The following is a 15,844-nucleotide window of genomic DNA, read 5'->3' on the forward strand; positions in this document are numbered from 1 at the left end:
GGAAAAAAAGTATTTAGTCAGCCACCAATTGTGCAAGTTCTCCTACAATGTGATTTTCTGGATTTTTTTTCTCTCATTTTGTCTGTCATAGTTGACGTGTACCTATGATGAAAATTACAGGCCTCTCTCATCTTTTTAAGTGGGAGAACTTGCACAATTGGTGGCTGACTAAATACTTTTTTTCCCCACTGTATATATAGTACCAGTCAAAAGTTTGGACACACCTACTCATTCCAGGGTTTTACTTTATTTTTTACTATTTTCTACATTGTAGAATAATAGTGAAGACATCAAAACTATGAAATAACACATATGGAATCATGTAGTAACCAAATAAGTTTAGCCACCCTTTGCCTTGATGACAGCTTTGCACACTCTTGGCATTCTCTCATCCAGCTTTGTGAGGTAGTCACCTGGAATCCATTTCAATGAACAGGTGTGCCTTGTTAAAAGTTAATTTGTGGAATTAATTTCCTTCTTAATGTGTTTGAGCCAATCAATTGTGGTAGGGGTGGTATACAGAATATAGCCCTATTTGGTAAAAGACCAAGTCCATATTATGGCAAGAACAGCTCAAATAAGCAAAGAGAAACGACAGTCCATCATTACTTTAAGACATGAAGGTCAGTCAATATGGAACATTTCAAGAACTTTGAAAGTTTCTTCAAGTGCAGTCGCAAAAACCATCAAGCGCTATGATGAAATTGGCTCTCATGAGGACCGCCACAGGAAAGGAAGACCCAGAGTTACCTCTGCTGCAGAGGATAAGTTAATTAGAGTCAACTGCACCTCAGAATGCAGCCCAAATAAATGCTTCACAGAGTTCAAGTTACAGACACATCTCAACATCAACTGTTCAGAGGAGACTGCGTGAATCAGGCCTTCATGGTCGAATTGCTGCAAAGAAACCACTACTAAAGGACACCATAAGAAGAAGAGACTTGCTTGGGCCAAGAAACACGAGCAATGGACATTAGACCGGTGGAAATCTGTCCTTTGGTCTGATGAGTCCAAATTTGATATTTTTGATTCCAAGTAGGTGAACGGATGATCTCCGCGTGTTTGGTTTCCACCGTCAAGCATGGAGGAGGAGGTGTGATGGTGTCGGGGTGCTTTGCTGTTGACACTGTCTGTGATTTACGCCATCCCATCTGGTTTGCGCTTAGTGGGACTATCATTTGTTTTTCAACTGAACAATGACCCAAAACACACATCCAGGCTGTGTAAGGTCTATTTGACCAAGAAGGAGAGTGATGGAGTGCTGCATCAGATGACCTGGCCTCCACAATCACCTGACCTCAACCCAATTGAGATGGTTTGGGATGAGTAAAAAAATTTAATAAAAAAAATCTGTGTAAGATTATAGGTATTACATAGATTCTTGAGTTGATCAGAGTTGGATGTCAACCAGTCTAGGTTCAGGTCACCCATAAACACAAATTCGGATTTGATATTCTGTGATAATAAATACAAAAATACAATCAAGAGAGCCAGCAATAGCAGATGGGGGTCTATAACAACATAAGTCAACAAGATTCAAGGATGCCAGAGATTTATATTCAAGGACAGATATTCCAATTTCTTGGGTTTTGTAACAGAAGTCAGAATGGTCACCCAAAACGTGTATTTTATGTATATAGCAACACCACCACCCTTAGATTTACAATATGTAAATACTAGTGTTATTAATATTATATTAGTATATGTCATATGCAAACATATTTATTGAAAATTGAAATTTGCAGTGTACCAACTTAAAATGATGAACAAAAATGATATTAACTCTCACAGTTGGTGAAAATAACTATCTGAAAGCCGCTACCCTAATAAGCCACGCCTCCTGAAAATAACCTATGGATAACATTATAAAATACCCAGCTGCTGGGTCAACCCAGCGTGAAAGTGAATATAACCCAATTGATGGTTAAATGAACCCATGTTTGGGTAATCGCAACAACCCAACATGTTGGGTTATTCACCAACCCAACTGGCTAGGTCAAAATAACCCAGCATGTGTTCTATCCAATATTTACCCAGCACTGTTACCAAATAACCAAAATTGGGTAGGTTCTAATCCAGCATTTTTTAGAGTGCATTATGCACTGAGTATACAAAACAATAAAAACATCTGCTCTTTCCATGACATACCGTATACTGACCCGGTGAATCCAGGTGAAAGCTATGGTCCCTTATTGATGTCACTTGTTAAATCCATTTCAATCAGTGTAGATGAAGGGGAGACAGGTTAAAGAAGGATTTTTAAGCCTTGAGACAATTGAGACATGGATTGTGTATGTGTGCCATTCAGAAGGTGAAGAAAATGTAGTTGCCTTTGAACGGGGTATGGTAGTAGGTGCCAGGCGCACCGGTTTGTATCAGAAACTGCAAAGCTGCTGGGATTTTCATGCTCAACAGTTTCCCATGTGTATCAAGAAAGGTCCACCACCCAAAGGACATCCAAACAATTTGACTAAACTGTGGGACGCATGGACCAGCAACATGGGCCAGCATCCCTGTGGAACGCTTTCGACACCTTGTAGAGATTGAGGCTGTTCTGAGGGCACTCGATATTAGGAAGGTGTTCCTAATGTTTGGTAAACTCAGTGTAGGTTAATCTGTTAATCTGAGAGTACTGAAAATAAGGCATTCTCTACTTTGACCTAATGTGCAGAGTTCTTCTTTTAGCCTTGTGTCAGGGACCTGTCCACTTGTGTACCTTTGTCTAACTGAGCTCACCTCTGTCCTTCTCCTCTCGCCAGGTGGCTCTCCAGGTGGATGGGGGTGCAGACAGCCCGGGAGGCTTCCAGTACTCCAAGTGGCTAGGCAGCCCCAACTCCCATAGCCACAGCAACGACGACTTCGAGGCCTGGACTACCTTCCGGACGCGCACCAGCTCCGACGCCTCCACCCTCTCTGGCCGTCGCTCTCCCTTCCTGGAACAGGATGTCGACCTATCAGAGGCCGACGTCCACATGGGCTACCCCGGAGGGGTGGGGCCTAAGATGACCTCCATGGCCACGCTGCCTAGCCTATCAGAGGTGGGCCTGGCCAGCTCCATGGGTGGTCATCACCACAGTCACCATGGAACAGAGAACGTCATGGATAGCCTCCTTGACAACCTCAACCTGCTGTCCCCCAAGAATCAAGCCCAGCTGGGGGTAGGCGTTGGTCCTGGGTCTGGGCCCGACTCCTCCCGGTCCTCCCCCTCCTCCAAGCTTCAGAACAGCCCCTATAGCTCCCCCTCCATGACCCCTCACCCCCAGCCCCAACAGCAGGACTACAGGAAGTGCCTCTACGGCCAGGCCGGGCCAGGGATGAACAGCCCGCATCTCTCCCCCATCCCCATGCAGACGCTGCCAGAGAGCAAGCCGCCAGGGTCCTTCGCACCCTTCCTGAGCCATTACAACTGCCCTGCTGGGCTACTCAAGGAGCTGTTGACCTCTGACGTAGCCGACCCTCGTTGTGGTGGGGAGGCCATGCCCTCCATGGAGACTGTAGTGTCCCAGTCTGGGAGAGGAGGAGGAGGGCGGATGCTTCCCAACTACAGCAGCCAGGGACAGGTAGGACATTTAGGGGGGCATGGGGGGGTAAAGATGATGAGTCCCCCAACTCAGCAACACCCACAACACCCTCAGTCTCATCCTCACCCTCACCCGCGGCCCCTCCACAGCCAGGGCCCTCCCCCCTCTGGGCCCTCCATGAACAGCTGTGGCCTGATTCCCCTGACCAGCCTGAACCACGCTGGGGGCCCAGCCCGTCTTGCCAGCCTCAGGACACACATCCACCAGCTACAGCAGCAGCCACATGGTGGTGGTGGTCACCCAGCCTCAGGCCACCAAAACCACAGTCCCCACCACAGCGAAGCTCCTCCACCCAGCTACAGCAGCAGTGCTAATGGTTATGTGAGGCCAGGTCCAGGCCACAGCCACAGCTATGGTCATCCTCAGGCCCACCATCACCACCAAAATCACCACCATCATCAGGAGAGGCTGCCTAGTGATCTAGACGACATGTCCATCGAGAGGTTTGAGTGTGACATGGAGTCTGTTCTTCATGATACGCTGATGGATGGAGACTCGCTGGACTTCAACTTTGACCCCATGGTGACCTCTCAGGGGTTCAGCCAGGGGGTCGGGGTGAAGACCACCACACATAGCTGGGTGTCTGGCTAGGACACACACACACCTCTCAGACTCAGAGCAGCCAGGTGAGTGTATAGAGATATAATATAATTTGACAGTGTAAATATAATATAGTATTCTGTGGGTGAGTGTCTCAAACCATGTGTGGTAAATGTTTTGAAGTCCTAAAACCCATGTATTATGCAGTTATTAATGGTTTTACATGTGTGGTTTTTCAGATTTTTCACCATTCACCACTGGCCTTTCACCCTTCAGCACTGGATGGAAAGGTCTAAAGAAACCATTGCCCCTCTACACAGGACTATCATCAGCCCGTCCCAATTCTCTCACAATCTATTGCAGATCTGTAAGGTGGAAGAAATAATAGATTTGCGAAGATCGAAGGGTAACGGCCAAGGGGAAGGGGTAGGGAGTGAATAGGGGCTGGCTGAGACTGTGCTTGTTTGGAGGGAACGTCTCGTCTGAAGTTGGCTTTGTAAATACAGCAGCACTCGACTCGGCACAATATCATTCACTTCAACAGAACCTGGAAGAAGCTGGAGCCTCATTTACAAAAAGCAATGTTTTCTTGTGAAATATATTTGGTGTTTATTATGTTATTTTATTTTGGGGGATCTCAGATTATGTTTTTGCAAGTGTATTTCTTTTTTTATGTTCAGAGTCAAAATCACACAAAATCAGGGCTAGTTTTAGCTCTTCAAAAAGAACTGGAATGGAGTCTGTTCTATTCTACATTCAAGTGGGGTCAGTCCCACCCTTCAAGGTGCTTTTCAAAAAGCATTTGGCATATTATGTATGAATAAAATATTATGGATGTAAATATGCTACAATACTTCAAACATATATGATGTATACTGTGTGTATATTTGTGATAAGGAATATTCTTACATTTTATCATATTTCCTTAAAACCAGAAACTTTCTCTGTGTGCATTTAAAATGCCTTTTTCATTGCCTTTCATTGCCTTTCAAATTACCAATATACTATGTGAAACATCTACCCAGGAACCAGTCCAGCATAGGGATAGCCGTAATCACAGTGATTCAGTGATAGGACAAATCAGACTAGTTCAGTGATAATAGATATATGTATTTCAGTGATAGGACAAATCAGAGAAGTGCAGCAAGTGGTTACTTATCTAACATCTCAGGCTATTCTTACCTCAGCTGTTCATCGCTCTTCCCTTCTCTTGCTCTTCAAGTCACTTACGAGTTACGATTCCTAATTCTTTTCTGTAACCATCACGTATCTGATTGTGACAATCACACTCTCCCCGGCCTTCATTCAGCTCGCATCCCCTCAACTCATTTTTCTCTCTCCCACTCCCACCATTTCCCTCCCACTCTCCTACCCTTTATTAACCCACCTCTCTTTGTGCCTTATTACTCCCGATCCCTCTCTTTCTCCCTCCCTCCTTCTCTCTCTCTCTGTGGGTGTGAGGGCGCTGTATGCATTAGGAGGGCTGTGATCATTTGAGAGGCTGATAATGGACTCTAGTTTAACTCACATAACAGTGCTCAACAGCAGAACACGGGATTTGAGCTATTTTCCTCCCTAGCAACCCTCCCTCTCTCCCTCTCTGTTTGTCACACACCAAATCGTGTAACCTAACTAAACGGATGTTTTAGAGTCAGTGTGCTGATTCACTGCACCTTTTATAGTCTCTGATTTTTTGCTTAATTTGGTTGTTACTATTCTGTAACTATTAATTCAGTATGTAAGTAAGTTTGGGAAAGTCAAGGCTTTAGATGTTATTTGTTACTGGACTTTTCATTGTAGTTTATAATAATTCCCTGAGTGACCTGTGAGAATATGTGTAGTGCTGGAGTAACCTTGTAGAGTCTGCACCTATAGGGTGCCATTTGGCTGTTTACTAAATATGTTTAATTAATGCAATTTAAGATGAGAATGCACACTCACACACTCATACCTCGACTTATTTTACCTCACACCGTTCTGTCACAGTGCATGGGGATTGGGTATGTAAAATATGATCCATAATTTTTTTCTTGATATGGGGGGGGGACATGTTATTGATGTTAGAATGGACTGTTCACAAACCTTACCAGCTATATGTTATATAATATATTTATTCTTTCACTTTTTGTTGATTCCATTTTTCCCCCGCAAAACAATAGCCCTTACCTGCTTTCAGCATGTGACCTCACTGTAAATAATAAGAAATTAATATGTAGATTATTTGAAATTAATGAAACATTTAAGATAGGGTATGCAGTACCTACAGAGACCCTATCGTGACAGACTGTTTGCGCCCCAAATGGTACTGTATTCCCTATATAGTGCACATGGGGTTCTGGTCAAAGGTAGTACACTACATAGGGAATATGGTGCCATTTGGGATGGACACACTATGTCAGTTCCAGTTTTCAGATCATCATCCCTGAGAAAATTATATCGTATAAAATCTTCTTCTTATTATTATCTTAACTTTTTGTTACCATTTTATTTGATTTAAAAAATGAAGTATTCAGCTAATAGATTATGCAATGATTTAAGTGCTCTTTTTGTTTTTGTAAACTGACATTGTTACTTAGCTGCTGTTTGTATTAAAAAAAATGAATATCTGAAAGTAGAAATTTTGAAATGGACTTCGTAAACAACAAATACACAAAAGATAACGTGAATAAAAGTCCAATTTACGTTTACAATGTTGCACTTCTAAAGTTTTGTAGTTGCTCAAGTGTTTTGTATAATTCGTTTTGACTGTAAAGATTTGACAGAAAACTGCTTATCCTCAAACATAAAAAAGTGGCCTGTTACATTTCTTAATTTATGTACAGAAAGTAAGATGTATTTTGACATATGTCAGAGATTTGCCATAAAAGTACAATGAGATTTGTTTATGAATTACAAATGATCTACAGTGGGGTCCGGAATTATTGGATATTTTAATAAAGATGAGTTCCTTTAATAAAGTATGCTCATAAAGTATGCTTTAATAAAGTATGCTCCAATTTTGTTTTTAGCGATGAGGTATTTTCTGCATATGCATTGTTCTTTCGAATGCCAAACACACTGCTGGTGTGGGTGGCCAAAGATCTCTATTTTCGTGTCATATGACCATATGGTCAGATGACATGAAAATAGAGCTCTTTGGCCACACACACCAATGGTGGGTTTGGCCTTCGAAAGAACAATGCATATGCAGAAAATACTTTGACCCTACTGTAAAATATAGTGATGGATCTTTGATGTTATCGGGCTATTTTGCTTCCACTGGTCCTGTGGCCCTTGTTAAGGTCAACGGCATCAGAACTTTACCAAGTACCAGGACATTTTAGCCAAAAATCTGGTTGCAAGTGGATCATCCAGCAAGACAATAACCCCAAGTACACATCAAAGTCCACGAAGAAATGATTAATTGGCCACAAAATTAACATTTTGCAATGGCCATCTCAGTCTCTGGACTTGAGAACCCCATTGAAAACCTGTGGTTTGAATTGAAGAGGGCAGTCCATAAGCACAGACGAAGGATATCAAGGATCTGGAAAGATTCTGTATGGAGGAATTGTCTAAGGTCCCTCCCAATGTGTTCACCAATCTTATAAAATATTTTAGAAAAAGGCTCAGTGTCATTATCCTTGGGTGAGGGTGCTGGAGGGTGCTGGAGTATTGAAAACAGGGGCTCCAATAATTTTGACCCCTTTCTTTTAGATATTTTTTTTTTTATTTGAGCATAAACTATAGCTCAGTATTTGTACTATTTATTTTATACAGTCTTTTTTGTGCATCTTTATCAAGGGATTCAATCATTCCGGACCCCAGAATATATATTGTAAAATAGCTCTTGTTGTTTGTTTGAAGTATAGAGACTTAACCTTCTGAGTTCTGATTGGGAACTATATCTATAATTGTTAACTGTTTATATGATTATACAGTGCATTCGGAAAGTATTCAGACCCCTTGACTCTTTCCACATTTTGTTACATTACAGCCTTATTCTAAAATTGATTAAATGGCTTTTTTTCCTCATCAATCTCCACACATTACCCGATAATGACAAAGCGAAAACAGGTTTTTAGAAATTGTTGCAAATTAATTACAAATAAAAAACAGAAATACCTTATTGACATAAGTATTCAGACTATTTGTTATGAAACTCGAAATTGAGCTCAGGTACATCCTGTTTCCATTGGACATCCTTGAGATGTTTCTACAACTTAATTGGAGTCCACCTGTGGTAAATTCAATTGATTGGACATAATTTGGAAAGGCACACACAAGGTCCCACAGTTGACAGTGCATGTCAGAGCAAAAACCAAGCCATGAGGTCGAAGGAATTGTGCGTAGAGCTCCGAAACAGGATTGTGTCGAGGTACAGATCTGGGGAAGGGTACCAAAGAAATTCTGCAGCATTGAAGGTCCCCAAGAACACAGTAGCCTCCATTATTATTAAATAGAAGAAGTTTGTAACCACCAAGACTCTTCCTAGAGCTGGCCGCCCGGCCAAACTGAGCAATCGGGGGAGAAGGGCCTTGGTCAGGGATGGTCACTCTGACAGAGCACCGGAGTTCCTGGGAGAACCTTCCAGAAGGACAACCATCTCTGCAGCACTCCACCATTCAGCCTTTATGGTAGAATGGCCAGACGGAAGCCACTCCTCAGTAAAAGAAACATGACAGCCCGCTTGGAGTTTGCCAAAAGACACCTAAAGGACTCTCAGACCATGAGAAACAAGATTCTCTGGCCTGATGAAGCCAAGATTGAACTCATTGGCCTGATTGTCAGGAGTCACGTCTGGAGGAAACCTGGCACCATCCCTACGGTGAAGCATGGTGTGGCAGCATCATGCTGTGAGGATATTTTTCAGCGGCTGGGACTGGGAGACTAGTCAGGATCGAGGGAAAGCTGAATGGAGCAAAGTACAGAGAGATCCTTGAAATCGATTGAACATCTCCGGAGAGACCTGAAAATAGCTGTAGAGGATTTGCAGAGAAGAATAGGAGAAACTCCCCAAATACAGGTGTGCCAAGCTTGTAGATTCATACCCAAGAAGACTCAAGGCTGTAATTGCTGCCAAAGGTGCTTCAACAAAGTACTGAGTAAAGGGTCTGAATACTTATATAAATGTGATATTTCCGTATAAAAAAAAAAGAAGAATTGCAACAAAAAAATTGACAACCTGTTTTTGCTTCGTCATTATTGGGTATTGTGTGTAGATTGATGAGGGGGGGGAAAAACAATTTAATCAATTTTAGAATAAGGCTGTAACGTAACAAAATGTGGAAAAGTCAAGGGGTCTGAATACTTTCCGAATGCACTGTATTTTGACACAGGCAAATCTTAAAGTCAATGTTTATTGTGCAATGTTGATGCTGACCTTAAAATCAATGTTGATGAGTTAGTGTTGACTCTGTAGTTGTTTACTGGTGAGTGTTCATTACATGTTAATGTTATTGGTTAATGTTTATCCTGACATGTATGTAAATGTTGCCTGCTATTCATTTGCCTTGGTGTTAAAAAACATCCAACAACCCTCCCCTTTAATAAGTAGTCATGTCTTAAATGGGAGTAGTGACAACTCAAACCAGCCAACTACACCATGGTGCTTTCTTGGAACCTCGAGGAGCAAGTGCCTGACACTATTCTATTTGCGCCATATTTACAAAAAAAATGCAACAAGTTACATTTTGTGAAAAGTCTTTTTGCAGATGTTGGTTGAAGCCATATGTGTATATAAATGATCTCACTGAAAATATTTGTGGCTGTCTATTCATTGTGTAGTTAATTGGTGGACACTCTCGTTGTAACCCCTATAGCAAGCTGCTTTTTCCTACTCACTGTACTTTGCACCTTTTCACCAGACACCCAACCCCTTTTCCTCCCTAATCTACAGTACACTACATTCTTCTCCAGTTATTGGCACAATGTTATACACACATAATGTAGTTATAATGGTGCTAGATCCATTTAGATTCTACAGGCTCTTGTTGTGATTGGTTGTAAATCCATGGAGAATGTGTTTTCAGAACTAAACTTCAGCAGACCTGGGTTCAAATACTATTTGAAATCTTTCTATCTTTCAAATACTTTGAGCGTTTGCTTTAGCCTGCTGGAATGCAGACTACAGATGGGTTTTACACTTTTGGGACACTACAATTCTATTGGTTCCATTTTGCCAGGCAAGCTCAATCAAACACAGCTAAAGTATTTGAAATGATTTCAAATAGTATTTGAAACCAGGTCTGCACTGCAGTGACTTTCTCATGACTCTCTTCAGTCTTAGGTTCATCCTCAGATCAGGATGTGGACAGAAGATGTTTAAAACCCAAAGCCAAAGTAACACCCCAAATCTGACTATATGAAACTTTTTTGATAAGCCCATATCAATCTCTGACCATCTTCAACCTTTATAAGACTACTTAATATATATTTTGGCAGTACGTCCAACTAGCCTCACAACCGCAGACCACGTGTAACCACGCCAGCCCAGGACATCCACATGTGGCTTCTTCACCTGCGGGATCATCTGAGACCAGCCACCCAGACAGCTGATGAAACTGAGGAGTATTTATGTCTTTAATAAAGCCATTTTGTGGGGAAAACTCATTCTGATTGGTTGGGCCTGGCTCCCAAGTGGATGGGCCTATGCCCTCCCAGGCCCAGCCATGGCTGTGTCCTTGCCCAGTCATGTGGAATCCATAGATTTGGGCCTAATTAATTTATTTCAAATGACTGATTTCCTTATATGAACTGTAACTCAGACAGACAAACTGGCTCTAGAGGAATGTGGCCTGCTCATGCACGATAGACACGCATCACTACCAAGCACACATGCCGTCCATATGTTCTCCCCAGCGGGAGAGAAGAGGACAGGGCCAGAGGGCATGCGAGGACACAGCACAGGCGAGATGGGTTCACTAGCTGGGGCAGTGCATCTGGAGGACAACCCCACCACCCCTCCTTTTCTCTATACCTTCTTTTTCTTTCTTTCTTACTTAATTATTTTCTTTGCCTCTCTTCAAGTTAATTTCGGGGGAGTGTGTTAGGGCTGTTACAGGGAAAGTGTTTCAGTTTACACATTCCAGACCTGCATTGTGTGTTGAATGTATGGAATTATCACAATAGGTATCACGATCGTTGACGAACGAGAAGGACCAAGGCGCAGCGTGATAAGCATTCATGTTTATTAACGAAATGAATAAACACAACGAACAAAGACAATAAACTAACGATACGTGACGTCCTAAGGTACACACAACAAACCTTGCACGGAACAAGATCCCACAACTAACAGGTGCCAAAAGGCTGCCTAAGTATGGTCCCCAATCAGAGACAACGAGCAACAGCTGCCTCTGATTGGGAACCACACAGGCCAACATAGATCTACACATACTAGATCTAACCATAGACAATCAACATAGCACAACACGATACAGAAAATACACACCCTGACTCAACAAATACGAGTCCTAGAGTCAGGGTGTGACAGTACCCCCCCCCCCCCCCAAAGGTGTGGACTCCGACCACGCCACATAAACATAACAGGGTAGGGGCCGGGTGGGCATTCCGCCTCGGAGGCGGATCCGGCTCCGGGCGTGACCACCACTTACTCTCCACCTCTCTGTTGCGCCCCTGGTCTGGTCTGGACCTCGGCGCGCTGCTTCCCCTCTCCTTCCTCCCACGACGTACCAAGCCCTGTCTGGACCCTGGTGTGGGAGACCCCGAACCTGGAGAGGGGCTGACGTCTGGGTCTGGACTGGAACCGCTGACTGGAGCTGGACCCGACGACGGTGGATCGAACTGCTCTGGCTCCGGAGTGGAGCCGCTGACCGGAGCTGGATCAGGCACCGGTGGAGCGGATTGCTCTGGCTCCGGAGTGGAGCAGCTGACCGGTGCCGGACCAGGCACCAGTGGAACAGGCACGGGCCGTGCCGGACTGGACACATGCACCACTGGCTTGGTGCGGGGAGCAGGAACGGGCCGGACCGGGCTGACGACCCGCACCACTGCCTTGGTGCGAGGGACAGGAACAGGCCGGGCCGGGCTGGCGACGCGCACCACTGGCTTGGTGCGAGGGACAGGAACAGGCCGGACCGGGCTGGCGACGCGCACCACTGGCTTGGTGCGAGGGGCAGGAACAGGCCTGGCCGGGCTGGCGACGCGCACCACTGGCTTGGTGCGAGGGGCAGGAACAGGCCGGGCCGGGCTGGCGACGCGCACCACTGGTTTGGTGCGAGGGACAGGAACAGGCCGGGCCGGGCCGGGCTGGCGACGCGCACCACAGGTTTGGTGCGAGGGGCAGGAACAGGCCGGGCCGAGCTGGCGACGCGCACCACTGGTTTGGTGCGAGGGGCAGGAACAGGCCGGGCCGGGCTGGCGACGCGCACCACAGGTTTGGTGAAAGGGGCAGGAACAGGCGGGGCCGGGCTGGCGACGCGCACCACTGGTTTGGTGCGAGGGACAGGAACAGGCCGGACAGGGCTGGCGACGCGCACCACAGGCTTGATGCGAGGAACAGGAACGGGCCGAACCGTACTGGGAACACGCACCACTGGCTTAGTGCGGGGAGCAGGAACGGGCCGGACCGGACTGGCGACACGCACCACTTGATTGGTGCGAGGAGCGGGACTGGATTCCTTCATTAACCCCCGCTCCTTCTGCTGCCTAACCAGCTCCTCTCGCCGTGCCTCTACACTTTCCTTCTGCTCCCTCTGAACCAATGGCCCCCCTAATCTGGTGGCCTCCTCTGCTAACCGGTGGAACCGCTCTATTGCGGCCTCCTGCTGCCTCGTCGTCCACGGCGTGTGCCCCCACAAATTTTTTTTGGGGGATGTCTCTCCCCCGTGATCATGGCCTCCATCCCTCTTGCCAGACTCTCGCTCATCTCCTCCCAAGTCCATCCTCTCTCCTCGGCACACTGCTTGGTCCAGGATTGGTGGGATCTTCTATCACGATCGTTGACGAACGAGAAGGACCAAGGCGCAGCGTGATAAGCATTCATGTTTATTAACGAAATGAATAAACACAACGAACAAAGACAATAAACTAACGATACGTGACGTCCTAAGGTACACACAACAAACCTCACACGGAACAAGATCCCACAACTAACAGGTGCCAAAAGGCTGCCTAAGTATGGTCCCCAATCAGAGACAACGAGCAACAGCTGCCTCTGATTGGGAACCACACAGGCCAACATAGATCTACACATACTAGATCTAACCATAGACAATCAACATAGCACAACACGACACAGAAAATACACACCCTGACTCAACAAATACGAGTCCTAGAGTCAGGGCGTGACAATAGGGAACCAACGGTAATGTCGTTATAAAATAATGCTGTATTTTTAATTGATCAGTTCTTGCCAGGGGCGTTTCTAGGATTTGAAGACATTAGTGGCTTAGCCCAAAGGGAGTTCACCAAAAAAAAGAAGGAATTTCAACAGCTAAATGCATGAATTTGTTGTACTTTGAGATTAACATTGAGAGATTAGAATATTGAGAGATTAGATATTTTTCAGGTAACTTGCGCCTTCCAACCTGCAACAGCAGACACTTCCAGTACTCAATTACAGTAGCTACTGTGGGTCTCTCTACACTGGAACACATACAGTGGGGAGAACAAGTATTTGATACACTGCCGATTTTGCAGGTTTTCCTACTTACAAAGCATGTAGAGGTCTGTAATTTTTATCATAGGTACACTTCAACTGTGAGAGACGGAATCTAAAACAAAAATCCAGAAAATCACATTGTATGATTTTTAAGTAATTAATTTGCATTTTATTGCATGACATAAGTATTTGATACATCAGAAAAGCAGAACTTAATATTTGGTACAGAAACCTTTGTTTGCAATTACAGAGATCATACGTTTCCTGTAGGTCTTGACCAGGTTTGCACACACTGCAGCAGGGATTTTGGCCCACTCCTCCATACAGATCCTTCAGGTTTCGGGGCTGTCGCTGGGAAATACGGACTTTCAGCTCCCTCCAAAGATTTTCTATTGGGTTCAGGTCTGGAGACTGGCTAGGCCACTCCAGGACCTTGAGATGCTTCTTACGGAGCCACTCCTTAGTTGCCCTGGCTGTGTGTTTCGGGTCGTTGTCATGCTGGAAGACCCAGCCACGACCCATCTTCAATGCTCTTACTGAGGGAAGGAGGTTGTTGGCCAAGATACATGGCCCCATCCATCCTCCCCTCAATACGGTGCAGTCATCCTGTCCCCTTTGCAGAAAAGCATCCCCAAAGAATGATGTTTCCACCTCCATGCTTCACGGTTGGGATGGTGTTCTTGGGGTTGTACTCATCCTTCTTCTTCCTCCAAACACGGTGAGTGGAGTTTAGACCAAAAAGCTCTATTTTTGTCTCATCAGACCACATGACCTTCTCCCATTCCTCCTCTGGATCATCCAGATGGTCATTGGCAAACTTCAGACGGGCCTGGACATGCGCTGGCTTGAGCAGGGGGACCTTGCGTGTACTGCAGGATTTTAATCCATGACGGCGTAGTGTGTTACTAATGGTTTTCTTTGAGACTGTGGTCCCAGCTCTCTTCAGGTCATTGACCAGGTCCTGCCGTGTAGTTCTGGGCTGATCCCTCACCTTCCTCATGATGATTGATGCCCCACGAGGTGAGATCTTGCATGGAGCCCCAGACCGAGGGTGATTGACCGTCATCTTGAACTTCTTCCATTTTCTAATAATTGCACCAACAGTTGTAGCCTTCTCACCAAGCTGCTTGCCTATTGTCCTGTAGCCCATCCCAGCCTTGTGCAGGTCTACAATTTTATCCCTGATGTCCTTACACAGCTCTCTGGTCTTGGCCATTGTGAGAGGTTGGAGTCTGTTTGATTGAGTGTGTGGACAGGTGTCTTTTATACAGGTAACGAGTTCAAACAGGTGCAGTTAATACAGGTATTGAGTGGAGAACAGGAGGGCTTCTTAAAGAAAAACTAACAGGTCTGTGAGAGCCGGAATTCTTGCTGGTTGGTAGGTGATCAAATACTTATGTCATGCAATAAAATGCAAATTAATTACTTAAAAATCATACAATGTGATTTTCTGGATTTTTGTTTTAGATTCCGTCTCTCAGTTGAAGTGTACCTTTGATAAAAATTACAGACCTCTACATGCTTTGTAAGTAGGAAAACCTGCAACATCGGCAGTGTATCAAATACTTGTTCTCCCCACTGTACATCTACAGCCAGGGGTGCCACATAACCTGGTGGGGGGTCTTGGGGTCCTCTCACAGAATTTCTTGGGCATCTAAAGATTATTTCCTGCATTTTTACACAATCCAATATGTTGTCTCTATTTAGAACAAAAAGTAAGCAAAAATGCCCACAGTCATCAAGCTAGGTAAGAGATCAATATTGAATATATTTAAGGGATTAATAAGACTGAACTAGATCAAAGGTAATTCAATAATAAATATTATGTTGCACCCTTAACAAATAGTCTAACAAGTCTAACAACACAATAGTCTAACAACACAATATTTATTATTGAATTACCTTTGATCTAGTTCAGTCTGAAAGAATACACAGACTTTTGATTGTTTTTATTAAGACATCCTCTATATCAAATTTCAGCCAGACCGACCAGCCAGCCTGAGCCGCCTGCACGTCCGACCCCCACCAGTCTAGTCAATAACTCAACTCTCTCCCAATACAATTATCTTCCCAGTTCCCACCTTTCATTTTTTTTATTCCCAAGGGAAAGGTTTGGGAA

General features: G+C 44.7%; 1 protein-coding gene across 1 annotated transcript in view; it reads left to right on the forward strand.

Moving 5' to 3' along the window:
• Window positions 1-8,229, forward strand: part of LOC311142727 (forkhead box protein O1-A-like) — an 83,874-nt gene extending 75,645 nt beyond the window's left edge. The window contains exons 3-4 of the mRNA XM_084178386.1: window positions 2,760-4,207; window positions 4,361-8,229. Of these exons, the coding sequence (XP_084034512.1) occupies window positions 2,760-4,172 (1,413 nt within the window). The 3' untranslated portion in view covers window positions 4,173-4,207; window positions 4,361-8,229. The remainder of the gene's footprint in view (window positions 1-2,759; window positions 4,208-4,360) is intronic.
• Window positions 8,230-15,844: the final 7,615 nt, after the last annotated feature.

Source organism: Coregonus lavaretus, assembly GCF_964263955.1.
Source record: "Coregonus lavaretus genome assembly, chromosome: 15".
In the NCBI taxonomy this organism is placed as follows: Eukaryota; Metazoa; Chordata; class Actinopteri; order Salmoniformes; family Salmonidae; genus Coregonus; species Coregonus lavaretus.